General features: G+C 46.7%; 2 protein-coding genes and 1 long non-coding RNA gene across 3 annotated transcripts; 2 read left to right on the top strand and 1 right to left on the bottom strand.

The window, feature by feature from the left end:
• Positions 1-566: 566 nt before the first annotated feature.
• asap2b (ArfGAP with SH3 domain, ankyrin repeat and PH domain 2b) lies at positions 567-20,104 on the top strand. Its single transcript, XM_035617238.2, has 28 exons — positions 567-822; positions 5,488-5,560; positions 6,881-7,026; positions 7,119-7,193; positions 7,487-7,536; positions 7,667-7,796; positions 8,187-8,272; positions 8,597-8,672; positions 9,535-9,621; positions 10,200-10,303; positions 10,394-10,463; positions 11,877-11,964; positions 12,065-12,113; positions 14,676-14,842; positions 15,204-15,337; positions 15,578-15,672; positions 15,763-15,952; positions 16,046-16,131; positions 16,805-16,920; positions 17,266-17,333; positions 17,619-17,726; positions 17,801-18,038; positions 18,145-18,249; positions 18,333-18,711; positions 18,941-18,999; positions 19,086-19,150; positions 19,346-19,465; positions 19,588-20,104. Exons 1-28 carry the CDS (start codon positions 697-699, stop codon positions 19,660-19,662), a joined length of 3,165 nt encoding a protein of 1,054 aa, XP_035473131.2. The 5' UTR covers positions 567-696; the 3' UTR covers positions 19,663-20,104.
• On the bottom strand, positions 6,029-7,501 carry LOC118290016. Its single transcript, XR_007030082.1, has 4 exons — positions 7,372-7,501; positions 6,829-7,118; positions 6,343-6,543; positions 6,029-6,214 (listed from the first exon to the last, which is right to left on the bottom strand). It is a non-coding gene; the product is annotated as an uncharacterized LOC118290016 (long non-coding RNA).
• Positions 20,105-20,804: 700 nt separating the features above from the next.
• Positions 20,805-26,659, top strand: cpsf3 (cleavage and polyadenylation specific factor 3). The gene is made up of 18 exons (XM_035617253.2): positions 20,805-20,990; positions 21,197-21,260; positions 21,438-21,535; positions 22,159-22,287; positions 22,476-22,653; positions 22,874-22,963; positions 23,169-23,319; positions 23,462-23,637; positions 23,718-23,876; positions 23,987-24,133; positions 24,219-24,371; positions 24,465-24,573; positions 24,787-24,885; positions 24,973-25,067; positions 25,219-25,306; positions 25,387-25,453; positions 25,719-25,815; positions 26,055-26,659. The coding sequence occupies exons 1-18, from the start codon at positions 20,920-20,922 to the stop codon at positions 26,142-26,144; spliced, it is 2,061 nt and encodes a 686-aa protein (XP_035473146.1). The 5' UTR covers positions 20,805-20,919; the 3' UTR covers positions 26,145-26,659.
• Positions 26,660-26,701: the final 42 nt, after the last annotated feature.

The following is a 26,701-nucleotide window of genomic DNA, read 5'->3' as shown; positions in this document are numbered from 1 at the left end:
AACGGAGTTGAGAGGAGAAGTGGAAGAAGCGTAAGTCTGAGTCCCACTGTTGCAGAGGGGACCTCCGAAAACGTCGGTGCAGTATCACTCCGCAAATCAGCTGTTTGACTCAGTTGGTGCAGTGATACATGGCCGAAGTACGCTTGAAAAAAAAGTACAAACTCAAATATCAGTCTGGCGGAAAACTGAAGCAGTGAAAAAAAACCCCTCCTCCAGTGAACAACTGAACGGATATTTGTTTAGGTAACGTTTTCAAATGTGGCGAAAAAAGAGGTTTCTGGGTGGTTGCCTCTGCAACAGTGGGTCTCAGACTTACTGTACTTCCTCTCCTCCATCTACATAAGGAAACATATTAACTACCTATAAGTAACAATACAACCCCACTTCAAAATCACTGAACTATCCCTCTAATATGCAGGTTTCATAAATTTGATAAACAATAAACTGACAACATGAATATAAGAGTACAGGTTTCAATCAGTGCTTTATTACCATCACCATGACACTCGTAGTCCTCCATACAGTATAGGGGCGTGGCCTGGAATATACCCCCCCCCCCTGTCCCCGCCCTCCGGCGTCGCTTCCTCAGGTGCAGCAGACGAGGAGCGGACGAGACTCGCTGCGCAGCCGCGGGTCACAAGGTCCAGGTGCGGCTCGGACTCGGACTCGGACTCGGACTCGGTTGCTCACGTCACGATGCCGGAGCTGATCCGCGTCACGGACTTTATATCAGAGACCAATGAGGACTACAAGGCTCCGACCACCTCCAGCTTCTCCACCCGGATGTCCCACTGCAGGAACACGGTGTCTGCGCTGGAGGAGGTCAGCACACACACACACACACACACGCACACACACACACGCACACACACACACACACACACACACACACACACACACACACACACACTCACTCACTCACTCACTCACTCATTTACACACACACACACACACACACTCACTCACTCACTCACTCACTCATTTACACACACACACACACACACACACACACACACACACACACACACACACACTCACTCACACTAACACACGCAAACACACACACACACACTCACTCACACTAACACACACACACTCACACTAACACACACACACACACACATACACACTTACACACACACACACACACACACACACACACACACACTCACTCACACTAACACACACACACACACACACACACACACACACACTCACGCACACTAACAAACACACACACACACACTTACACACACTCACTCACACTTACACACACACACACACACACACACACACACATACACACACACACACACTCACTCACACTAACACACACACACACACACACACACACTTACACACACACACACTCACTCACACACACTCACTCACACTAACACACACACACACACACTCACTCACACTAACACACACACACACACACTCACTCACACTAACACACACACACGACCTGTCGATAACAGTAAGGAATAAAGAATTAAAATCTTTTCTCGTGTTTCGGTCACAAGAGGAAGTGAGAGGCAACTTCCTCTTCTCGCTCTGTGTTGCAACGACGATCAGTTAGTGTTTGGCAACAGCAGCTGATCTGAGGGTCAGAGGTCAGTGAGGTCAGAGGTCGGAAAACCCTGACTCCCGCTCCTCACAGAGGCTCAGAGGCTCCGTCATGTGTTTTCCAGGACTTGTTGTTTTGGAGACACTTTCCAGGTCCTGGAGCAGGTTCCAGGAAGTTGTCAAGGTTTTCAAGGTTCCACTAGAACCAGTGGAACTGTGACTTGTTCTTCACGTCTGATGCTGCACAACGACGTCGAGTGAGCACGAACGTGAATGTGAAAAAAATGTATCTGAATGAAAAAAAACAACGTATGAAGTATCAATGATTCATCACCTGAAGCGTTTTTGTGTCCGACGCTGCTCGACTGACACATCGGACCATGTTTTAATCCAAACTCCTATCAATACAGATACTTCACATATATTTGTATAAGTAATGAAAGTCTTTTTCTGCATCTACAGTGGTTTGATTTATAAATATTATGCTTCACTATATGAGTGAAGTTATATATGAGGAACAGGTCGTAAAGGATCAATTATATATGAGGAACAGGTCGTAAAGGATCAGTTATATATGAGGAACAGGTCGTAAAGGATCAATTATATATGAGGAACAGGTCGTAAAGGACCAGTTATATATGAGGAACAGGTCGTAAAGGACCAGTTATATATGACGAACAGGTCGTAAAGGATTAGTTATATATGACGAACAGGTCGTAAAGGACCGGTTATATATGAGGAACAGGTCGTAAAGGACCGGTTATATATGAGGAACAGGTCGTAGAGGATCAGTTATATATGAGGAACAGGTCGTAAAGGATCAGTTATATATGAGGAACAGGTCGTAGAGGATCAATGATATATGAGGAACAGGTCGTAAAGGATCAGTTATATATGAGGAACAGGTCGTAAAGGATCAGTTATATATGAGGAACAGGTCGTAAAGGATCAGTTATATATGAGGAACAGGTCGTAAAGGACCAGTTATATATGACGAACAGGTCGTAAAGGACCAGTTATATATGACGAACAGGTCGTAAAGGATCAGTTATATATGACGAACAGGTCGTAAAGGATCAGTTATATATGAGGAACAGGTCGTAAAGGATTAGTTATATATGACGAACAGTTCGTAAAGGACCAGTTATATATGACGAACAGGTCGTAAAGGATTAGTTATATATGACGAACAGGTCGTAAAGGACCAGTTATATATGACGAACAGGTCGTAAAGTACCAGTTATATATGAGGAACAGGTCGTAAAGGACCAGTTATATATGACTAACAGGTCGTAAAGGACCAGTTATATATGACGAACAGGTCGTAAAGGATTAGTTATATATGACGAACAGGTCGTAAAGGATTAGTTATATATGACGAACAGGTCGTAAAGGACCAGTTATATATGACGAACAGGTCGTAAAGGATCAGTTATATATGACGAACAGGTCGTAAAGGATCAGTTATACATGACGAACAGGTCGTAAAGTACCAGTTATATATGACTAACAGGTCGTAAAGGACCAGTTATATATGAGGAACAGGTCGTAAAGGACCAGTTATATATGACGAACAGGTCGTAAAGGACCAGTTATATATGACGAACAGGTCGTAAAGGACCAGTTATATATGAGGAACAGGTCGTAAAGGACCAGTTATATATGAGGAACAGGTCGTAAAGGATCAGTTATATATGAGGAACAGGTCGTAAAGGACCAGTTATATATGACGAACAGGTCGTAAAGGACCAGTTATATATGACGAACAGGTCGTAAAGGACCAGTTATATATGAGGAACAGGTCGTAAAGGATCAGTTATATATGACGAACAGGTCGTAAAGGATCAGTTATATATGAGGAACAGGTCGTAAAGTACCAGTTATATATGAGGAACAGGTCGTAAAGGATCAATTATATATGACGAACAGGTCGTAAAGGACCAGTTATATATGAGGAACAGGTCGTAGAGGACCAGTTATATATGAGGAACAGGTCGTAAAGTACCAGTTATATATGACGAACAGGTCGTAGAGGATCAGTTATATATGAGGAACAGGTCAAAAAGGACCAGTTATATATGAGGAACAGGTCGTAAAGGATCAGTTATATATGAGGAACAGGTCGTAAAGGATCAGTTATATATGACGAACAGGTCGTAAAGGATCAGTTATATATGAGGAACAGGTCGTAAAGGATCAGTTATATATGAGGAACAGGTCGTAAAGGATCAGTTATATATGAGGAACAGGTCGTAAAGGATCAGTTATATATGACGAACAGGTCAAAAAGGACCAGTTATATATGAGGAACAGGTCGTAAAGGATCAGTTATATATGAGGAACAGGTCGTAAAGGATCAGTTATATATGACGAACAGGTCGTAAAGTACCAGTTATATATGAGGAACAGGTCGTAAAGGATCAGTTATATATGACGAACAGGTCGTAAAGTACCAGTTATATATGACGAACAGGTCGTAAAGTACCAGTTATATATGACGAACAGGTCGTAAAGGACCAGTTATATATGAGGAACAGGTCGTAAAGGATCAGTTATATATGACGAACAGGTCGTAAAGGATCAGTTATATATGACGGACAGGTCGTAAAGGATCAGTTATATATGACGAACAGGAAAATTATTGATGTATAGTAAAGGATCAGTTCGTATAAACCAGATCAAAGCTTCATCACACAAGTCAGGACAGCCGTCTGTGTCTTCCCCCTCCTGTTGCATGCTGGGATGTGTCTTCCCTGGGGCGATGGCGGCGCCTCACCCGACTGATCGAGTCCCAACACGACCCCTGTAGCCCCACCCCTCTGACCCCGCCCCCCTCAGGTGTTCAGTGTGGTCTTTGCGTCGGTCTTGTCTCCACTCGTCCATCGGCAGTAAAACATTGAAGTTTCCCGCCGACCAATCACACGTCCTGCTCAGACACGTGGAGACTCTCGTTGTTTTCATATTAAACACACAAAGTCCTGAACGTCGTGATGACTCGTCGTCCTGAACCCGTGACCCAGATCACGTCGCCCGTCGTCTGTCCTGAGCGGATGTTGAAGCAGGAGCTTCATGACATCGTCTGATATGAATCTGTGTCAGCGTATGTTTGCATGTATGAAAATTGTTTTACAGAAGAAACAAAGCAGAAAAGATGAGCGTACATGTTCATATTTTATTTTTAAAAATTGTATTTACTTCTTTCTAGTTCTGTATATTTGGTCGTATTTGTGTTTTTTGCAATTATTTATATTAAAGTTTCTGATTAAACTGTAAAATATCAAACCTGAGTTACATCTCTTTGTCATCAGGTTTTGATGACGACGCTTCATTTACATATCTTCTTGAATATGTAAATGAGACGATACGTTGTTGACGCCTGCGAACATTGAAAGATTCAAGATTCAAAATAAGTTCCAGAGTTTAAAAACCTGCCGGACGAGTTGGTGAGCGGAGCGGAGCTCCTGCACCGTCTGTCACATTGATACCATGTCACATTTACCCATGATCCATTTCTGCCATCGTCTTTTTGAAACAATTATGGCTGAAATATTTTCCTGTTTGCGTCAGTTGAACTTTCAGCATCAGGTTCCTCGTCATGTCGTCGCCTCGGAGCTCGTTTCACTTCCGTCACCGAGGGTGAAACAAAACAGGAACTTTACGTAGAAAGGTCAGAGGTCACTCTGTGTTAACACGTTTGATTCTGACTTCCTGATCACCACGCGGTCAGAGTGTCTTTGAACGCATCACAGAGGAAAAAAGTCCAAAATGTAAAATTCTGAGACATTTAAAAAACTGTTTTTACATAATATTCCATCAACTGTTCAAAACAAGTTTATTGTGAGAGGAGCGAGGAGGGGAGGGGCCCGGGTCTTTGGTCCCTGGTTCCGGAGCATTGACCCTGTTTGTCCTCCTCAGGCTCTGGACCTGGATCGATCGGTTCTGCACAAGATCAAGAAGTCGGTGAAGGCCATCAGCACGTCCGGTCAGGGTGAGTGACGCCGAACGCACTTCCTGTCCGATCCACTTCCTGTCCGAACCTACTTCCTGTCCGATCCACTTCCTGTCCGATCCACTTCCTGTCCGATCATCAAACCATCTCTCGTCACAGAATCAGTGAATGTGTCTGATGGTTTTCATGAATTATTCTGTAAATCAGTAAAAAACATTCCTGGCCCCGCCCCTTTTGTCCAGATTCTTTCTTCATCCATGTTTCATCCTTCCACCAAGTTTACTGTAAATCTGTTCAGGAGCTTTTCAATGAACGGATCAGCTGATCGATTATCGGACTGATCGTCGCGTCCACATGAAAGTGTGAGAGTCGTGTAAATGTTCCAGAAAGCAACTTTAACAAACAGTTTTCTGTTTGGAGTTCGTTCACCCAGAGTTTTCACGCTCGGGTTACGACCGCTATCAAAACACATCGTCAACGGAGCTCAGATACTACCAGTCACCATGGCAACCGAGGAGAGAACACAAGGTCCTGCTGCGTCTCATCATCAAGGGCGAAGATACGACTTCGTGCCCGTCGTGAGAAAGACGAGTCGACGAGTCAATTCACTTCAACCTCAGCGGCGTTGCAATGTTTTTAATTCTTCTTTTAATTCAGGTTTCAATCCCACGTGGACACAAACAACTGTTGTGGCTGAAAATGGAACAAGAATATAGTGCAGACGGGTGAAGAATATGGTTTTAATCATCTGTCGATGAAGAGACTCTGCTCTGGTCGGAGAACATCCGCGATATGAAACTCTGAGATCATATTGAACTGACCTCTAGTTTAAGTTTCCCTCTCAGGGCAACAGACTCAGAGTTTTGTGGAATACACCACCGGAGAACGATCCGTGTGTTCAGGCGGGCGGAGACTCGCCTCCAAACATTCCCAGAATGCCGATCTCCTGTCCCAGCATGCACAGGGAGCGAGACGAGTCCAGTCCGGGCAGATTGAACCAGAACAGAAAATCTGTCTTCTCTCTGAGAGAAACAGATTTGAGAAGTATTAAAGTAGTTTCTCTAGTTTCAGTGGATTCATAAATACCTGAGCATGAATGTGTCCAGTTCAGATATTTAATTTCTTTTTATTGATGGAATCAGAATCAGAACCATTTGTTTAAAATAAATAAAAAATACAAATAAATAATAAATAATATTTCAAGGACACAATATATTATATAATCTATATATTGTGTATATTAAGAATAATGACACCAAAGGCAGAGACGAGATAAACAGATGATTTGGTTTGAGGTTTGAACGAACCAATAGAAATGAGCGGAGGTTGAATGTGGGACGGACTTCCTGTGTGTTTCAGCTCACGTGGACAACGAGGACCAGTACGTCCAGTCGCTGGACAAGTTCGGGGACAACTGCGTCCGCAGGGAGGACGGCGAGGTCGGCTCCGCCTTCCTCCGCTTCACCGTCTTCACCAAAGAGCTGTCGGCGCTCTTCAAGAACCTGGTGAGGACTGGACGGGGAGCGGGTCATCTGTGATGTCATCTGTGATGTCATCTGACGTCAGGGGTTTGACCTCTGACCTTCTCTGTTCACAGCTGCAGAACATGAACAACATCATCAGTTTCCCTCTGGACAGTTTGTTGAAGGGCGACTTGAAGGGCGTGAAAGGGGTTCGTTCCTCCATCACAAGATTATATCTCTATTTATATTCATATTTATTTGTTTTTGTGACCGTATATTAAGAATTATGTGCTTCAAACTTGAAATAAATAATTGTTCTTTAGTCGTATAAAGAATATTCTTCGGCTCTAAAGTCAAATAAAAACCCAGGTCGCTCGGTCTTATCACCTCGACATGTTTCCCGACTGACTCACGGGTCAAAGTCTACTCTGACGCTGTTTGTTGCTGCGATGTGATTGGTCGTAGCTCAGCACTAATCACGTGACGTCTCCGCCTCCTGCAGGATCTGAAGAAGCCGTTCGACAAAGCCTGGAAGGATTACGAGACCAAACTGTGAGCAAAAGGAAATCTCTTCTTCACGTGAACATTGTCTACGTCCTGATGCTCAGAGCGGCACGTTCGCGTTTCAGAGGAATCGAACGGCGAGCGGCGTGAGTTTTAACCCGACCTCTGACCTCCGCAGGGCGAAGCTGGAGAAGGAGAAGAGGGAACACGCCAAGCAGCACGGGATGATCCGGACGGAGTTCAGCGGAGGAGAAATCGCAGAGGAGATGGAGAAGGAGCGACGACTCTTCCAGCTGCAGATGTGTGAGGTGAGGATGTGCGGAGGTCAGAGGTCACCAGATTCTTCTTCTGCTTCTGTTTCATCACACAACAGTCAGACATTATGTGTCGATGAAAGAATTTAGGGAGTTTCACAAAGTTTGGTGGAATCTATGGAGGCCCAGAGTGGCCAAAATTTTTCAATACAGAGCCTTTTTTTAAATGATTATTTTAATTATTTTCTTGGATAAAATAAAAACCTTTATTTCTGTTTTTGTACGGAAGCCCATTTCTGTCAACATTATGATTTAAGTCACAATATTGAGAAACTTTCTTGAAATAATAAGTTGCTCAATATAAGTTTCTCATTATTCTGTGAAATGTACTTTTGGTTGATTAATAAGACTGGAGTGACAGGAAGTGATGAATTCTCTCCGCAGTATCTCCTCAAAGTGAACGAGATCAAAGTGAAGAAAGGCGTCGACTTCCTCCAGAACCTCATCAAGTATTTCCAGGCTCAGTGCAAGTACGTCGCAGCATCACACGTTCAGACAGAAGCAGCGAGTCGGAAACACACCGATGGTCAAACAGGATGTAGAGACAAACACGTACCGATGATGAAATGATGAAAAATGGAGAATCACGTCAGAAAAACATGCCATCAGTTAATTCCACATTATTGTTCTTCACACACTTTAATTTTCCTTCAGCGATAAGATTTATAGCACATTTAGAGATTTTTGAGGGGTTTTATTGATTACTTGTTTGTTATTGGTCTTTTTGCGCAGGATAAAAAAAGTGATAATTTATTTTGGAGCAAAACTGAAGTGTTTCTTGCGTCTGCACTCAGTTTTTTCCAGGACGGACTGAAAGCTGTGGAGAGTCTGAAACCCTCCGTAGAGAAACTGGCGACTGACCTGACGATGGTGAGTGAGGGCATCGAGATGCCTGCAGGGGCATTTAGAACAATGCAGCGAGAACACAGACCATCGTGAGGAACCGGTAGAATAATGTTTTTCCTATAACGTAATAGGTTCCTTCAGACAGTCGTTCCCCTGGTGGTGAACATTGTCTAACACAATCCCATTGTTGTTTAACCCCAAACTCCCCTAAAGGCCCTGAGTTGTCTCATAGAACCTCCACAGTCATCCCTCAACGCCCTGAAAGGAGCTGTAGAACATCCTCATTGAGCCTCTAAATGCTAGAAACCTCCGAAAGGACGACTGGAACCTCTTGACCTGAACTTGACTCCAAAAGACAAACCTCCTCACAAAGTCCTAACAACCCCCTCAACTTCTAAAATCACCTTTCGAACTTTGTCATTGACCGTCAAAACTACATGTAGAACCTTCCCAATGATCATTAGAACATCTGAGCAACCCTTAGAAACTCCTACAGGATCTCTAGAACCTTCTCACTGACCTCTACAACCTCCTACAGGATCTCTAGAACCTTCTCACTGACCTCTACAACCTCCTACAGGATCTCTAGAACCTTCTCACTGACCTCTACAACCTCCTACAGGATCTCTAGAACCTTCTCACTGACCTCTACAACCTCCTACAGGATCTCTAGAACTTTCTTAACAGCGACTAAAATCTTGTGAAACCAAACTCTTTTACCACTTAAAGCTTCTAAACAAACCAGAGAACCTCCAGAACCTTCCCATCGAAAACTAAAACACCCTAAAGGATCTGGAGAACTTCGACCTTCTACCTTTACTTGTCATGGAGTTGTTTCACAGTGTGGAGATGCCACTTTGACATCCGTCTCTCCCGTGTCCTTCAGATCAAACAGACTCAGGATGGAGAGAGGAAACAGCTGAGTCAGCTGCGGGACGTCCTGAAGGCTTCGCTGCAGTCGGAGCAGAAAGAGGTGGGAAACAGCTGTGTGAGAAAACATCTGCTTCTTGGATGAAAAGACCTTGTGGAGTTGAGAAATCGCAGACATTTCTGGGAAATAGGATTTTTAAGTCCAGACTTATTGATTTCTTAGCAACAACAAATTTAACATAATTTAATTTCTTAATTTTTTATTCCCGCCACCCGACCACGGATAAGCGGTTGAAGATGAGATGAGATGAGATGAATTTTTTATTTGAAATTTTAATTTTTAACTTAAACCCATTGACTTAAAACTTCAAGGTTTGGACGGTTTAGTTAACACGTTTTGCTGAGGGCGGAGCCGAGCGGAGGCCATGTTGGCCCCTCCCCTTCTCCTGCCTGAAGAAAAACATCTGGAAACCTGCTGACCACGAGAGTCGGTCAGTATTCTTGGTCGTGGACGGATGATGTTGTAAGATTTCCTTCTCCTCAGCACTTCTCCGGTCGCATCATCACAGCAAACGAGAAGAGAAGAGGATGTGGTCTGTTTGAGGAAAGCCGCCTCCAGGGGGCGTGGCCAGGACTACAAACATGAAGGTTAACATTGGTGTTGTGTCCCTGTCTTCACAGGACTCTCAGGCGAAGCCGAGCGCAGGTTACAGCCTCCACCAGCTGCAGGGGAACAAGGCCCACGGCACCGAGTGCTCCGGAGTCCTGTACAAGAGAAGTGAAGGGTGAGTGAACGCCACGTCCCAGAATCCTTCAGGAGAGGAGGAGGAGGAGGGTATGTTCTTATTCAAACGTATGTGAACTCTCCTCGTCAGGCTGAGGAAGGTGTGGCAGAAGAGGAAGTGCTCGGTGCGGAACGGATTCCTGACCATCTGCCACGGCACGGTAAGACGGCAGGTCTTCTCCTTCCATTGGTCCTCTCCTCCCATTGGTCCTCTCCTCCCATTGGTCCTCCTGCATGCCGAGCTCCAGCCCCTCCTGCCTGCATGTACAATTTTACAAAAGTTACAAAAAGTCTTTCTTTTTTTAAATTTAGCTACTTATTGTTTGTTTCCCCGTCTTTTTGTTCTTTTTGTTCCTTCTGTCTTTTTGTTTTGAAGTTTTTAAATGAAGAGTCAAACATCCAATCAGGACAGAGCGAGCAGCAGAGGAAGAGAAAGAGGAGGAGGAGGAGCATAAGGAAAAGGATGAAGGAGACAAGGGTGGGAAGAGAATGAGCTTTGGTTTAAACGTGGGGGGTGGAGTCACAATGCCATCGTCAGTTTCTTTGTTATTTCTGGGACTGAGCTGTTATTTCAGCCTCGTCTCAGCTTCAGCTTCTACGTTTTAGTTTTGAGCTTCTACGTGCTGCGGGAACGTGTCCTTGTGTATTCTGAACCTGGACGTCGAGGTCGCAATTCCGAGTTCTGAGGTTCTGATGGAACGCCGGCCTATCTCACCAGAAGCTTCACTTCCTGTTTGAGACGAGCCGGGTGTTTCAGAATAAAAGCACCAGTGGTTCTTCTTTTTTAATTTTTTTATTTAACTTTATTATAATAGAACTTTATTTAACTAACAGGAAAAAGACTCATGGGCCTTTGACCTTTGACCTCTTCAGTGTTAATCCCAATGACGGATTTTTGTATTAGCCTGAGTTTAAGAATGTCTCTCTGTCTGTCTGTCTGTTGTCTGTCTGTCTTTTGTCTGTCTGTTGTCTGTCTCTCTGACTGTTTGTCTGTTGTCTGTCTGTCTGCTGTCTGTCTGTCTGTTGTCTGTCTGTTGTCTGTATCTCTGACTGTCTGTCTGTTGTCTGTCTGTTGTCTTTTGTCTGTCTGTTGTCTGTCTTTCTGTTGTCTGTCTGTTGTCTGTCTGTCTGTTGTCTGTCTTTCTGTTGTCTGTTGTCTGTTGTCTGTTTGTCTGTTGTCTGTCTGTCTGTTGTCTGTTGTCTGTTGTCTGTCTATTGTCTGTTTGTCTGTCTTTCTGTCTGTTGACTGTCATCTGTCTGTTGTCTCTCTGTTGTCTTTCTGTCTGTTGTCTGTTGTCTGTCTGTTGTCTCTCCGTTGTCTTTCTGTCTGTTGTCTGTTGCCTGTCTGTTGTCTCTCTGTTGTCTTTCTGTCTGTTGTCTGTCTATTGTCTGTTTGTCTGTCTTTCTTTCTGTTGTCTGTCATCTGTCTGTTGTCTCTCTGTTGTCTTTCTGTCTGTTGTCTGTCATCTTTCTGTTGTCTCTCTGTTGTCTTTCTGTCTGTTGTCTGTTGTCTGTCTGTCTGTGGACACTCACTGCTGTCCTCCTCACCTGTCTCCCTGCTCCTCGTCTCGCAGGCTAACAGACCTCCAGCCAAACTCAACCTGCTCACCTGCCAGGTGAAGAGGAACCCCGATGAGAAGAAGAGCTTCGACCTGTTCTCACGTATGCTGCAGACACACCCTGCTCCACATGTCTGTCTGTCTGTCTGCCTGCCTGTCTGTCTGATTGATGTGACACCTTGTCTCCTGTCTCCCTCCCTCAGATGACAGAACTTATCACTTCCAGGCCGAGGACGAAGCTGAGTGTCAGGTGTAAGTAGCGGCGGGTTGGACGAGCGGCTTCAGCCCGTGGTGTTCAGTGATGTTCAGTGATGTTCAGTGATGTTCAGTGATGTTCAGTGATGTTCAGTGATGTTCAGTGATGTTCAGTGATGTTCAGTGATGTTCAGTGTGAGATGTTCAGTCTGTGATGTTCAGTCTGTGATGTTCAGTGTGAGATGTTCAGTGTGTGATGTTCAGTGTGTGATGTTCAGTGTGTGATGTTCAGTGTGTGATGTTCAGTGTGAGATGTTCAGTGTGAGATGTTCGGTGTGTGATGTTCAGTGATGTTCAGTGTGTGATGTTCGGTGTGTGATGTTCAGTGATGTTCAGTGATGTTCAGTGATGTTCAGTGTGAGATGTTCAGTCTGTGATGTTCAGTGTGTGATGTTCAGTGTGTGATGTTCAGTGTGTGATGTTCAGTGTGTGATGTTCAGTGTGTGATGTTCAGTGTGTGATGTTCAGTGTGAGATGTTCGGTGTGTGATGTTCAGTGATGTTCAGTGTGTGATGTTCAGTGTGAGATGTTCAGTGTGAGATGTTCAGTGATGTTTAGTGTGTGATGTTCAGTGTGTGATGTTCAGTGTGTGATGTTCAGTGTGAGATGTTCAGTGATGTTCAGTGATGTTCAGTGATGTTCAGTGTGTGATGTTCAGTGTGAGATGTTCAGTGTGAGATGTTCAGTGATGTTTAGTGTGTGATGTTCAGTCTGTGATGTTCAGTCTGTGATGTTCAGTGTGAGATGTTCAGTGTGTGATGTTCAGTGTGTGATGTTTAGTGTGTGATGTTCAGTGATGTTCAGTGATGTTCAGTGTGATGTTCAGTGTGTGATGTTCAGTGATGTTCAGTGTGATGTTCAGTGTGTGATGTTCAGTGTGTGATGTTCAGTGATGTTCAGTGATGTTCAGTGTGTGATGTTCAGTGTGTGATGTTTAGTGTGTGATGTTCAGTGATGTTCAGTGTGATGTTCAGTGTGATGTTCAGTGTGTGATGTTCAGTGATGTTCAGTGTGATGTTCAGTGTGTGATGTTCAGTGTGTGATGTTCAGTGATGTTCAGTGATGTTCAGTGTGATGTTCAGTGTGTGATGTTCAGTGATGTTCAGTGTGATGTTCAGTGTGTGATGTTCAGTGTGTGATGTTCAGTGATGTTCAGTGATGTTCAGTGTGTGATGTTTAGTGTGTGATGTTCAGTGTGAGATGTTCAGTGTGAGATGTTCAGTGATGTTCAGTGATGTTCAGTGATGTTCAGTGTGTGATGTTTAGTGTGTGATGTTCAGTGTGTGATGTTCAGTGATGTTCAGTGATGTTCAGTGATGTTCAGTGTGTGATGTTTAGTGTGTGATGTTCAGTGTGAGATGTTCAGTGATGTTCAGTGTGTGATGTTCAGTGTGAGATGTTCAGTGTGAGATGTTCAGTGATGTTTAGTGTGTGATGTTCAGTGTGTGATGTTCAGTGTGTGATGTTCAGTGTGAGATGTTCAGTGTGATGTTCAGTGTGTGATGTTCAGTGTGAGATGTTCAGTGTGATGTTCAGTGTGTGATGTTCAGTGTGTGATGTTCAGTGTGTGATGTTCAGTGTGAGATGTTCAGTGATGTTCAGTGTGTGATGTTCAGTGTGTGATGTTCAGTGTGAGATGTTCAGTGTGATGTTCAGTGTGTGATGTTCAGTGTGTGATGTTCAGTGTGAGATGTTCAGTGATGTTCAGTGTGTGATGTTCAGTGTGTGATGTTTAGTGTGTGATGTTCAGTGATGTTCAGTGATGTTCAGTGTGATGTTCAGTGTGTGATGTTCAGTGATGTTCAGTGTGATGTTCAGTGTGTGATGTTCAGTGTGTGATGTTCAGTGATGTTCAGTGATGTTCAGTGTGTGATGTTCAGTGTGTGATGTTTAGTGTGTGATGTTCAGTGATGTTCAGTGTGATGTTCAGTGTGTGATGTTCAGTGTGTGATGTTCAGTGTGTGATGTTTAGTGTGTGATGTTTAGTGTGTGATGTTCAGTGATGTTCAGTGTGATGTTCAGTGTGTGATGTTCAGTGTGTGATGTTCAGTGTGTGATGTTCAGTGTGTGATGTTCAGTGTGTGATGTTCAGTGTGATGTTCAGTGTGATGTTCAGTGTGTGATGTTCAGTGTGTGATGTTCAGTGTGTGATGTTCAGTGATGTTCAGTGTGATGTTCAGTGTGTGATGTTTAGTGTGTGATGTTTAGTGTGTGATGTTCAGTCTGTGATGTTCAGTGTGTGATGTTCAGTGTGTGATGTTCAGTGTGTGATGTTCAGTGTGAGATGTTCGGTGTGTGATGTTCAGTGTGAGATGTTCGGTGTGTGATGTTCAGTGATGTTCAGTGATGTTTAGTGTGTGATGTTCAGTGATGTTCAGTGTGTGATGTTCAGTGTGAGATGTTCGGTGTGTGATGTTCAGTGATGTTCAGTGATGTTTAGTGTGTGATGTTCAGTGTGTGATGTTCAGTGTGTGATGTTCAGTGATGTTCAGTGATGTTCAGTGATGTTCAGTGATGTTCAGTGTCTGACGTCTGACGCTCGTGTCCGTTTTTGTCCAGCTGGGTGTCGGTGCTCCAGAACAGTAAGGAGGAGGCTCTGAACAAGGCCTTCGAAGGAGATCAGGACGAAGGAGAGAACAACATCGTCCAGGAGCTGACCAAGGCCATCGTGGTGGAGGTGAAGAGGATGAGCGGCAACGACGGCTGCTGCGACTGTGGAGCAGACGGTCTGTACTGCTGCTGCTACTGCTACTGCTAATAATGCTGATGCTAATGCTACTGCTAATACTGCTTATGCTGCTAATGCTGCTGCAAATAATGCTAATGCTGCTGCTAATACTACAACCACTACTGCTAATATTACTAAGACTACTGCTAATACTGCTAATATTACCATTATCGCGGCTAATACTGCTACTGCTTCTGGCAATACTGCTAATGCTAATGCTACTTAAACTGCTAATATCGTGAATACTGTTAATGCTTCTGCTTATTCTGCTAATACTACTAATATCACTGCAAATGCTGCTAATGCTACTGGCAATACTGCTAATACTGCTTGTCCCCTCCCCCCACCTCGTCCCGCAGGTCCCACCTGGCTGTCCACCAACCTCGGGGTGTTGATCTGCATCGAGTGCTCGGGGATCCACAGGGAGATGGGGGTCCACTACTCCAGGATCCAGAGTCTGGACCTGGACGTCCTGGGAACATCCGAGCTGCTGGTGAGTCTAATTCATGTTCCCCAGAGGATGGATGGAATTATCTGAATTTTGTTCTTGAAGCTTTTTTCTTGTAATGCTCTTTGTCATCACATCATATTTTCTTTCTCAGTTATTTTTGAAGTCATCTTTGAAATATCACAACTTTGTCATTATCAGATACTGTGATTTTATTTCTCGTGACCTCACGACTTTATTCTCGAAGCAGCGGCACTGATGAATCCACTCTGTGGTGTGTTTTAGTTGGCGAAGAATGTGGGAAATGCCAGTTTCAACGAGATCATGGAGGCAGATCTGTCGGCGCAGGACGTTTTCAAACCCGATCCGAGCAGTGACATGTGAGTGATGGGCTGAGAGGAAGGAAATCAAACGGGGATTAAATGGTGACGCACTAACTCCGCCTCTCTCTGTGCTCTGGTGGTTGTCAGGCAGGCGAGGAAGGACTACATCACAGCCAAGTACACAGAGAAGCGCTTTGCTCGGCGGCTTTGTGCCGACGCTGCGTCCAGGCTGCAGGCTTTATACGAGGCCGTCAGGAACAGAGACATCCTGTCTCTGATCCAGGTCTACGCTGAGGGGGTGGACCTGATGGAGGCCGTCCCGCAGCCCAACGAACACGTACGACAACAGAGATTTACAGTCATGTAACCGTCAACACATGGTCACACTGTGTGACGAGATTCACTCTGAAGGTCTGTTTGTTCCTGTCAGGAACCTGGCGAGACGGTGCTCCACCTGGCGGTCCGCATGGTGGACAGAAACTCCCTCCACATCGTGGACTTCCTGGCTCAGAACAGGTAACTGCTGCACATCGTCAGTCAGGTGGACGACTTCCTGACCAAACTGTAAACAAGAGCAGGTCGGTCGCACGGACCTGAACAAGAGGAAGTTCTTCTCTTTAGATTTTTGTCGTAGGGTGAGAATTGAAGAAAGAAAACGTAAACTCAACATGTCTCCCTCATGGTGCCTGGAAGTAGCTTCTCTCTCAGGGGGGCGGGGCGCTCTCCTTTACCTGGTTGAGGTAAGCTAGTTTAGATAGGTTAGCTAGTTTAGCCTTCTTGTGCAAACTGATGGACGAATCTTCTTCCTCTCGTTGTATAAAAATGAAGCTGAAATATGAGCCGCCATCTTGTGCCTGTGACGTCATGTGGAGTCAGAGCCGTTGCAGTAGTGATGGTGCAGTGGAGCCGTGGTCAGTTTCAGCTTTTAACCGTGACTTCTCAGCCGCTTTTATATCATCGAATACTGATGAGAAGCAAAGTGATCAGAAACATGAACACGGGAACAAACATCAGTGATAAGAACGACCTCACATGACATGGAGGGGGTGGGGCTTATGAGCTGTACTGCAGCCAGTCACCAGGGGGCGATCAGGAGGATTTGGCTTCAGTATAGAGGAGCCATCACGTCGTCCATCTTTGTTCGCGGCCTCTGGTCTGACCCTTTCACCCGCTCACACGTGTGTTTCAGCGGGAACCTGGACAAGCAGACGAGCAGAGGAAGCACAGCGCTGCATTACTGCTGCCTGACCGACAACAGCGAGTGTCTCAAACTGCTGCTTAGAGGAAAAGCCTCCGTGTCCACCGGTAAGACCACAAACCTTCCGTCTGTTCACTCACAAACATCCAGTGGCTGGATCAGGTGCCAGTGCTACGACTGGATTACATTTTTCACAATCTCTTGAGACTTTGAGGCTGATGGGAATCTTTCCCCCAGACTCAGCTTCTTGGAATAATGTTGCGAACAACATGATGTGTTAAAGTAAATAATCAGTCATTCATGATCCCCAGTGGATGAATCCTACAGACTCTCTTACTGAGGCACACAGACTCTCCATATTAAACAGAATGCTAAGGAAGGACCGATATGCTAACAGTCATTTGCTTAATTAAAGTCTTCTTTTCTAAACTGTGGTTTATTTGTCTCCCCAGTGAACGAAGCCGGAGAGACGCCACTGGACATCGCCAAACGTCTGCGACACATTCAGTGTGAAGAGCTGGTGAGAAACGACCCCATCGCTCATTACTTCCGCCAAGGAGGTTGTGTTTTCATCAGTGATTCTAAGAAGGTTTATGCAAAAACTACTGAACAGATCTCCGTGACCTTTTGTGGAGGGGTGGAGCCTGACACAAGCAAGAAGTCGTTACATTTTAGGAATTGATTTTCACTTTCTGTAACATGGCGAGATAGAGTTTGCGCCACTGTGTGGCGTCCAGGTTCTGTTTGGTTCTGTTTGGAATCCACACGTATGTGACATGTTCTACTATGTTCCTTCCACCTTCAGCTCACTCAGGCTCAGACTGGGAAGTTTAACGTCCATGTCCACGTGGAGTACGAGTGGCGTCTCCAGAACGAGGACCTGGACGAGAGCGAGGACGAGATGGAGGACAAGGTGAGCGACCCCGAAGTCAGTTCACGTGTTGGAAATGTTCGGGATGTGTAACCAAACCCCACTTTTCTGCGCAGCCCATCCCGAACCGCCGCGAGGAACGTCCAGTCAGCTGCTTCGTGCCGGGCGCTGGCCCCACGCAGCCCAACCTGGCGGCGTTGGCCCGGGACGCCGCCTCCCTTGTGCGGGACAAACACAAAAGGCCTCCGGTGCCCAGCACCATAATCAGCAACGAGACCTACGGCACCATGCTGGACCTCAACCTGCTGCCGTCGGGGTCGACACCCCCGCTGCCGCCCAGAGGACCCCACAGAGGTCAGAGGTCGTGGGGGGTTGGGGGGGGGGGGGGGGGGGGGGGGGGGTCGTGTGTAGCCTTCAGGGCCTGTGTGTTGGGACAAACTGACGTTCGGTCTCCCTGCAGGATCCGGTCCCAGTAAACCTGTTGCAATTGAAAAAGTGGACAGACAGCGGTCGTCATCAGACCCCCCGAACCCCCCGGCCCCTGAGAGGAACTCCTCCGTGTACGGTGGGTGTGGCCTCCTCCTCAGCTGTGGCTCTGTGCTGGTTTGTCTCTTTGTGTTACACTAATTCCTCCCCCTTCTCCTCCAGTGCTCCCAGCAGTTCCTCCCCCTCCCCCCCCTCCTCCAGTGTACAGGAAGTCCAGTCTGTTGCAGACCAAGACCGTGTCGGCTCGGAACACCCCCCTCCCCCTTCTGCCTCCTCCACCAGCACTGAAACTCTCCCCCCCAGTGCCAGCAGTCCCGTCACCTCCCTCCGTACCACCACCCCCCCACTACAAAGCTCCACCTCTCCCCCCTCCTGTCCCCAGCCACAAGACCAGCAGAGCACCAGGACCTCTAGGACCACTAGGACCACCAGGACCACTAGAACCACTAGGACCACCAGGACCACTAGAACCACTAGGACCACTAGGACCACTAGAACAACTAGGACCCAAATCCCCCAAATCCCCCAAATCACCCACCGGGTACGTAGTGGTCTGAACTGGTCTGTACTAGAGTGTACTGGTGTGTACTGGTCTGTACTTCTTTGTACTGGTCTGTACTGGTCTGTACTGGTCTGTACTTCTTTGTACTGGTCTGTACTGGTCTGTACTTCTTTGTACTGGTCTGTACTGGTCTGTACTTCTTTGTACTGGTCTGTACTGGTTACAAAGTGCAGATTTTTTGAGTTTATTTGATTTTTATTGATTTCAGATCAGTTAAACAACCACCACAGAGACCTCCTGTCAGGACCTGGTCTGTGGAAAGACGAGGTACACACACACACACACACACACACACACACACTCGCATAGGCTCACGGCGCTGGAGTTCTGACCTTGTCTGTTTCTCTCTGCAGGTTCTCAGTCCAGATCCCCCCAGACTCCGGCTCCTCCGACACCCAAACCCAGAACCACTTTCTCCGTAAGTCCTCGTCAACCGCACGACGGGGGTCAGAGGTCAACGCTTAGGGGAGCTCTGCTAAAACACTCGACCCAAACAATCCAGTCTGCTCCGGTGTCGCACGTGAACTCTGACTGAGTGTGATCAGTGTAGCTTGTTCCGACCTGTCTGTGTGTGTGTGTGTGTGTGTGTGTGTGTGTGTGTGTGTGCGTGTAGAAGCTGAAGCCTCAGAGAGTGAAGGCCATCTACAACTGTTCAGCTGATAATCCAGACGAGTTGACCTTCAGTGAGGGGGAGGTGATCGTGGTGGAGGGGGAGGAGGACAGCGAGTGGTGGGTGAGTCAGAGTCACAAAGGGGGCGAAGCCAGGAATTGTCTGTAACATTGTGACGATGTCGATGAGATAAATCCAAAATGTTCGTGAGCTGATGTGTGTTTGTTTGTTCTGCTCTGACTCAGGTCGGACACGTCGAGGCGGATCCGACCAGACAGGGAGCGTTTCCTGTGACCTTCGTCCACTTCATCTCCGAGTGACGGACGAGTCGCGGCGTCCGGCTGACGGACAGACACAGACCGGACAAAGACTCCGGGTCGTCGTCAAGGACCCGAACGACGCTTTCTTCCGTCTGACACTTTGGTCCAAACGTTTGCTCTCAGACGAGCGCTGAAGCCCGAGGGAACCATGTTGTTGTTGTTGTTTTTCTTCTTCTTTTCAAGCTCAAAGAACTTTGTTTTAAATTCTTGTGGAAATCTCAAAGTTTCCCAAGAAAATCTTCCTGGATTTATTTTTGATGCAGCAGAAAGTATTAAATTCATTTGAATATTTATCCCCATGGAAACGCAGTGTGGCCAAACGTATGCGGACAGTGGAGGCTCTTATAGAAACATAATGTGGAGCTTCCTGTTTATTAGAGAAGTTTGATTCTTTGATCTTATAACAAACTGTCTCATTAAAAACCAAAGACATTTTACTGTTGATGTGTTTTTGTGACTTTTCCTTATTTTTCATTTTATATGATAAAAAACTTTCCTCCCTTCTCCCTTTTACTGTCACTTCTTCTCATTTTCTCCGTTTCCATGGAGACGTCCTCACATGCCTTGTTTATTACATTAAAACTGATATGAAACAGAAAACCAGACGCTGTTTTTTTCTTTAGTGCCGATGGTCTGAAGCAGCAAGTTCAGTCGAGTCCGACGCACACGATGAATTTTATTTATTCATTTTAATTTGAAGCCAAACTGAAACTGGAATAATCTCATAAATCATCTTCTTTTGGACATTTCACTTATTTGAGTCTGAGTCTGTGTTTCAGACACATTTGGCCTCATGATGACAACAATGATCATATTTATTATAACAATAAAAACTTATTTAGAACATGCAGATATGAACCCCCTCCCGTAAAACACACACACACACACACACACACACACTCTGATTACTTCAACACCTTCAGGACTTTTCTTTATTTTTATTTAAGAGTAAAATTAAAATACAACTTCAGACTCAGGATCGAATCATTCATGGTGACGTCATCATTTTAATATTTTACTCGCTATTGATTAGATGTTTGTGACTTTTTGTTTCAGTGGTGAAGTTTCATTGTATTTAACTTCACCTCAGGTCAGAGGGGCGGAACCAAATGTCTGTAAGCGATATCAGAAACACGGGGAAGATTTACCGCACGGACCGGAAGTGACTGCGAGCGCCATCCTCACGCAGAGCGTCTGTGATGTTGACGAAGAGTTGATCGATTCTTTCACTGCTCGTCGGGTTCGTCGAAGAACAACATGGCGGCGAAACGTAAACCGGACGCGACGGTCCCGGCGGAGGAGAGCGACCAGCTGCTCATCCGGCCGCTGTGAGTCCGAACCCGCCTCGTGCACAACAAGTTGTTTCTACAGCGGTGGACCGGAACCTTCAGGACCGGATGTTGTTTGTTCTGATGAGTGTGTTGTGTTGTTGTTTCTCTCTTTAACGTCCGGATGTGAGTGAGTGAGTTGTTGGACAGACAAGTGATGATGATGATGATGATGATGACCATGACGTCACTGTGTCTGTGTGCAGAGGAGCCGGACAGGAAGTGGGACGCTCCTGCATCATCCTGGAGTTCAAGGGACGAAAGATCATGGTAACAACGCTCATCACGTCAACGCTACACTCAGTGTGTGTGAGAGATCTTCATGGTGATATAACGTGTGTGTGTGTGTGTGTGTGTGTGTGTGTGTGTGTGTGTGTGTGTGTGTGTGTGTGTGTGTGTGTGTGTGTGTGTGTGTGTGTGTGTGTGTGTGTGTGTGTGTGTGTGTAGTTGGACTGTGGGATCCATCCTGGCCTGGAGGGAATGGACGCTCTGCCGTACATCGACCTGATCGACCCTGCTGAGATCGACCTGCTGCTCATCAGCCAGTGAGTATACACACGCACACACACACACACAGACACATACACACACACACACACACACAGAGACACACACACACACACACACACACACAGACACACACACACACACACACACACAGAGAGAAATACACACACACACACATACACACACACACACACACACACACACACACACACACACACACAGACACACACACACACAGAGACACACACACACACACACACACACACACAGACACACACAGAGAGACATACACACAGACACATACACACACACACACACAGACACATACACACACACACACACACACACACACACACACACACACAGAGAGACATACACACACACACACACACACACACACAGAGAGACATACACACACACACACACACACACACACACAGAGACACACACACACACACACACACACACAGACACACACAGAGAGACATACACACACACACACACACAGACACATACACACACACACACACACACACACACACACACACAGAGAGACATACACACACACACACACACACACACACAGAGAGACATACACACACACACACACACACACACACAGAGACATACACACCCTCTGAACTGTTCTTGTTGATCCCAGTTTCCACCTGGACCACTGCGGCGCTCTGCCCTGGTTCCTGCAGAAGACGAGCTTCAAGGGACGAACCTTCATGACTCACGCCACCAAGGCCATCTACCGCTGGCTGCTGTCGGACTATGTCAAAGTCAGGTGACGTGGAAACGCTGCTGAAGAACAAACTGCCGTGTGTTTTAGTTTGTGAGTGACGATGCTCTTCTCTGATTGGTTCTCATCAGGCGAAGCGTCGCTGACACTCCATGTCACGAACAGTCCCACCTCGTCGTCGTCACATCGCTGCTCAGTTTACATCATGATGAGTGACTGTGTGTGTGTTACAGTAACATCTCAGCGGATGACATGCTCTACACGGAGACGGACCTGGAGGAGAGCATGGAGAAGATCGAGACCATCAACTTCCACGAGGTGAAGGAAGTGGCCGGCATCAAGTTCTGGTGTTACCACGCGGGTCACGTCCTGGGGGCCGCCATGTTCATGATCGAGATCGCCGGGGTCAAGGTAACGAGCGCCGGTCGCCCGAAGACACGAGTCCAACCAACGCGTCCGGCGTTTAGATGAACTGACACGTGTGTGTGTGTGTGTGTGTGTGTGTGTGTGTGTGTGTGTGTGTGTGTGTGTGTGTGTGTGTGTGTGTGTGTGTGTGTGTGTGTGTGTGTGTGTGTGTGTGTGTGTGTGTGTGTGTGTGTGTGTGTGTGTGTGTGTGTGTGTGTGTGTGTAGTTGTTGTACACAGGGGACTTCTCCCGTCAGGAGGACAGACATCTGATGGCAGCGGAGATTCCCAGTGTGAAACCAGACATCCTCATCACGGTGAGTGAAGCTGCAGAACAAATCAGGTTTCAACTTTATTCAAAAATTTCGTATGAACCTTGACGTGTGTGTGTGTGTGTGTGTGTGTGTGTGTGTGTGTGTGTGTGTGTGTGTGTGTGTGTGTGTGTGTGTGTGTGTGTGTGTGTGTGTGTGTGTGTGTGTGTGTGTGTGTGTGTGTGTGTGTGTGTGTGTGTGTGTGTGTCAGGAGTCGACCTATGGGACTCACATCCACGAGAAGCGTGAGGAGCGAGAGGCTCGGTTCTGTAACACGGTCCACGACATTGTGAACAGGGAGGGCCGCTGTCTGATCCCCGTGTTCGCTCTGGGTCGAGCCCAAGAGCTGCTGCTCATCCTGGGTGAGACCCAATGACCCCCCCGCCACCTTCTTCTTCTTCCTTTTTAATCATGGTTGACAAACAACTGTTAGTTTAACTCCTGAGAGAAATGATGACGAGTTCTGGTCTTTCTGTTTGAACGTGGCGCTGCTGCTGGACCCAGACGAGTACTGGCAGAACCACCCGGAGCTGCACGACATCCCCATCTACTACGCCTCCTCCCTGGCCAGGAAGTGCATGGCCGTGTACCAGACCTACATCAACGCCATGAACGACAAGATCCGCAAGGCCATCAACGTCAACAACCCCTTTGTCTTCAAGCACATCAGCAACCTGAAGGTGAGTGGGCGGGGCCGCCGCTCGCCGTCCCGTCGCCGTTCCGTCACACCGACCCGTCTGTCTGTCTGTCCGCCCCTCAGAGCATGGACCACTTCGACGACATCGGCCCCAGCGTGGTGATGGCGTCTCCCGGCATGATGCAGAGCGGCCTGTCCAGAGAACTGTTCGAGAGCTGGTGCACCGACAAGCGCAACGGAGTCATCATCGCCGGGTACTGCGTGGAGGGAACGCTCGCCAAGGTGGGACGCTTTGACCACGCCCACCCAGCGAGCATCGGGCCAATGTGTGCATCACACTGATGTGTGTGTGTGTGTGTGTGTGTGTGTGTGTGTGTGTGTGTGTGTTGCAGCACATCATGACGGAGCCTGATGAGATCAACACCATGTCGGGTCAGAAACTTCCTCTGAAGATGTCGGTCGACTACATCTCCTTCTCCGCTCACACTGACTACCAGCAGACCAGCGAGTTCATCCGGGCGCTCAAACCTCCGCACGTGGTAATGACTTAAAAAAAATGTAAATACATATTATCTGGTATTACTGTGGTAACAGCCCTGCTGACTGTAAACACGCCGTCTGCAGATCCTGGTCCACGGCGAGCAGAACGAGATGGCCCGTCTGAAGGCGGCGCTGATCCGTGAGTACGAGGACAACGACGAGGTCCACATCGAGGTCCACAACCCGCGGAACACAGAGGCCGTCACGCTCAACTTCAGAGGAGAGAAACTGGCCAAGGTTCATCCGCACAAACTCAATCCTTCAACTTGTGTTTGTGTGTGTGGTGCAGCTGTGTCTAACTCCCAGCATGCTCTGCTGCTGCCGCCACAGGTGATGGGCTCTCTGGCAGACAGGAAGTGCGCTCAGGGTCAGAGGGTCTCCGGCATCCTCGTCAAGAGAAACTTCAACTATCATATCCTGACGCCCTCCGACCTCTCCAGTCAGTAACTGTGTGTGTGTGTGTGTGTGTGTGTGTGTGTGTGTGTGTGTGTGTGTGTGTGTGTGTGTGTGTGTGTGTGTGTGTGTGTGTGTGTGTGTGTGTGTGTGTGTGTGTGTGTGTGTGTGTGTGTGTGTGTGTGTGTGTGTGTGTGTGTGTGTGTGTGTGTGTGTGTGTGTGTGGTTTTTTTGACTGTTCTTGTGTTTCCTGGTTCAGATTACACAGATCTGTGTATGAGCACAGTGACTCAGACTCAGGCCGTCCCGTACACCGGACCCATCTCCCTGCTGGTCAGCCAGCTGCGCAGCCTCGCAGGTGAGTTCGCCGCACCTCAACTCACCTGACGTATCTGTGTACGTGTGTGTTGTACTTCCTGTTGATGTGTGTGTGTTGTACTCCCAGGAGACGTGGAGCAGGTGGAAGGAGCTGAGAAAATCACCGTCCGGATCTTTAAGAGCATCACTCTTGTCCACGAGGCCGGGATGGTGACGCTGGAGGTCAGACACTCAAACTCACCACCTCTGGTCCCTGAAGGCAGCACGACCGCTTCAGGGCTATGTTGAAGAGAAAAAGAAATAAAATCAGATTTCAAACATCGTCATGATCATAATGTCAGTTTGTAACGACTTTGTTCTGTTCTGCTCTCAGTGGATCGCCAACCCGCTCAACGACATGTACGCCGACGCCGTCACCACCGTGGTGCTGGAGGTCCAGTCCAACCCCAACGCCCAGAAGTGTGAGTAGAGGCGACGCCGACGGCTCGTTGTCACAGGTACGCAGACTTGAGTGTTTTAACGACGGTTTGTCTGTTTTCAGTTCTCGACTCCAAGAGGGAAACATTCGACGCTGACGTGTTTGTGGAGCGACTGGAGCTCATGCTACAGTGAGTACACCCGTGGTGCTGTCTGAAGCCCCGCCCACCGCGCAGTCCTCACATCGTAAAACAAACACACCCTTTGGCTAATTTCACTCTTACTTAAAATAGTGTCTTTTTTTTATTATTTTCAAATTTTTCCAAGAAAATCTTTGTGTTTCTGTCAGAAAAAAAAGTGAGTGGGTTAGTTTTTCCTGAGAAGTGAAGGAAGTGTAACGAAGATGGATTTTCACAATAAGGGCATGTGACAGTTGAGATGTGTTGTCTGCTGCAGCGACATGTTCGGGGACGACTGCGTGAACTTCAAAGACGGTAAAACTCTGAGTGTGACGGTGGACGGGGTCACGGCGCTCGTCGACCCGGAGACCAGGGTGAGTTCATCTGACCTCTGACCCAGCGAGGCATACGATTAGGAAATATGAGCCACATTGATATTTGTTTTAATTTGCCTCCATATTTTTCTAATTCCCTGCTTTTTAATTTATTAATTTTTTCGATTTTATTTCTCATTTGAAACGGTAATCGTTTGTATGAGATGTATCATTTGTTCGGCAAATGGACAAGTGATGTCATGAGAGATGGACGTTGACCTCTGACCTCTGACCTGCAGTCTGTGACCTGCTCAGAGGACGAGACCCTCAGGGAGATGGTGGAAGTCGCCGTCCAGCGGCTGCACGACGCCCTCAGCCCCACCGTCTGACAGGTCCCGCCCACGCCGTGATGTCACCGACGATGATGTTTGTCTCCTTGGTAACACTGTATATAAAGGTGAAATAACTTTTTTGTGACAGACGACGACTCAAGAACAACACTGAACATGAATCATCGTCTTTATCTGCTTATGTGGAAACAAAGATCCGGGACGGGATGAGGTTTATTAATTTTTTGAAAAATATTCTTTACTTTATTTTCCTTGTTAATTCAAGAAAGTCAAAATAATGATGAGAAATGATCTTTGATGAAGTTTCAGGATCTTTGTGTTTGTTGTTCTGTAGGTCACAGGGACGTCACTCTGTCACAAAGCGTGTTTATTGATCTTTATATGCCGATGATTAAATGTGACGAGTTACTTGAAGACGAACTTTACGATGGAAACTTGATTCCAAAGGAATCAGCTGCAGGAGGCCGATCAATAAACACCGACCTCTTTTTTTTTGTACTTGATTTATAAAAATAAAAAAAACAATAAAATTTTCTTCACGAGGTAAAAAACTACGTTTGTTTTGTTGATTTCCTTGTTTCCTCCGAGATAAAATA

This window comes from Scophthalmus maximus, chromosome 18 (genome assembly GCF_022379125.1).
Source record: "Scophthalmus maximus strain ysfricsl-2021 chromosome 18, ASM2237912v1, whole genome shotgun sequence".
Lineage (NCBI taxonomy): Eukaryota > Metazoa > Chordata > Actinopteri > Pleuronectiformes > Scophthalmidae > Scophthalmus > Scophthalmus maximus.
This window is presented reverse-complemented; position numbering and strand designations above follow the sequence as displayed.

What these genes read in the sequence shown, in the direction of transcription:
- asap2b (XM_035617238.2), top strand. Translation starts at nt 697, where the DNA reads ATGCCGGAGCTGATCCGCGTCACGGACTTTATATCAGAGACCAATGAG. An exon ending in TCCCCCAAATCACCCACCGG is followed by an intron (nt 18,712 to 18,940) that starts GTACGTAGTGGT and finishes TATTGATTTCAG; the next exon opens with ATCAGTTAAACAACCACCAC. An exon ending in AACCCAGAACCACTTTCTCC is followed by an intron (nt 19,151 to 19,345) that starts GTAAGTCCTCGT and finishes GTGTGCGTGTAG; the next exon opens with AAGCTGAAGCCTCAGAGAGT.
- cpsf3 (XM_035617253.2), top strand. Translation starts at nt 20,920, where the DNA reads ATGGCGGCGAAACGTAAACCGGACGCGACGGTCCCGGCGGAGGAGAGC. An exon ending in TCGGACTATGTCAAAGTCAG is followed by an intron (nt 22,288 to 22,475) that starts GTGACGTGGAAA and finishes TGTGTGTTACAG; the next exon opens with TAACATCTCAGCGGATGACA. An exon ending in GACGCCCTCCGACCTCTCCA is followed by an intron (nt 24,574 to 24,786) that starts GTCAGTAACTGT and finishes TTCCTGGTTCAG; the next exon opens with ATTACACAGATCTGTGTATG.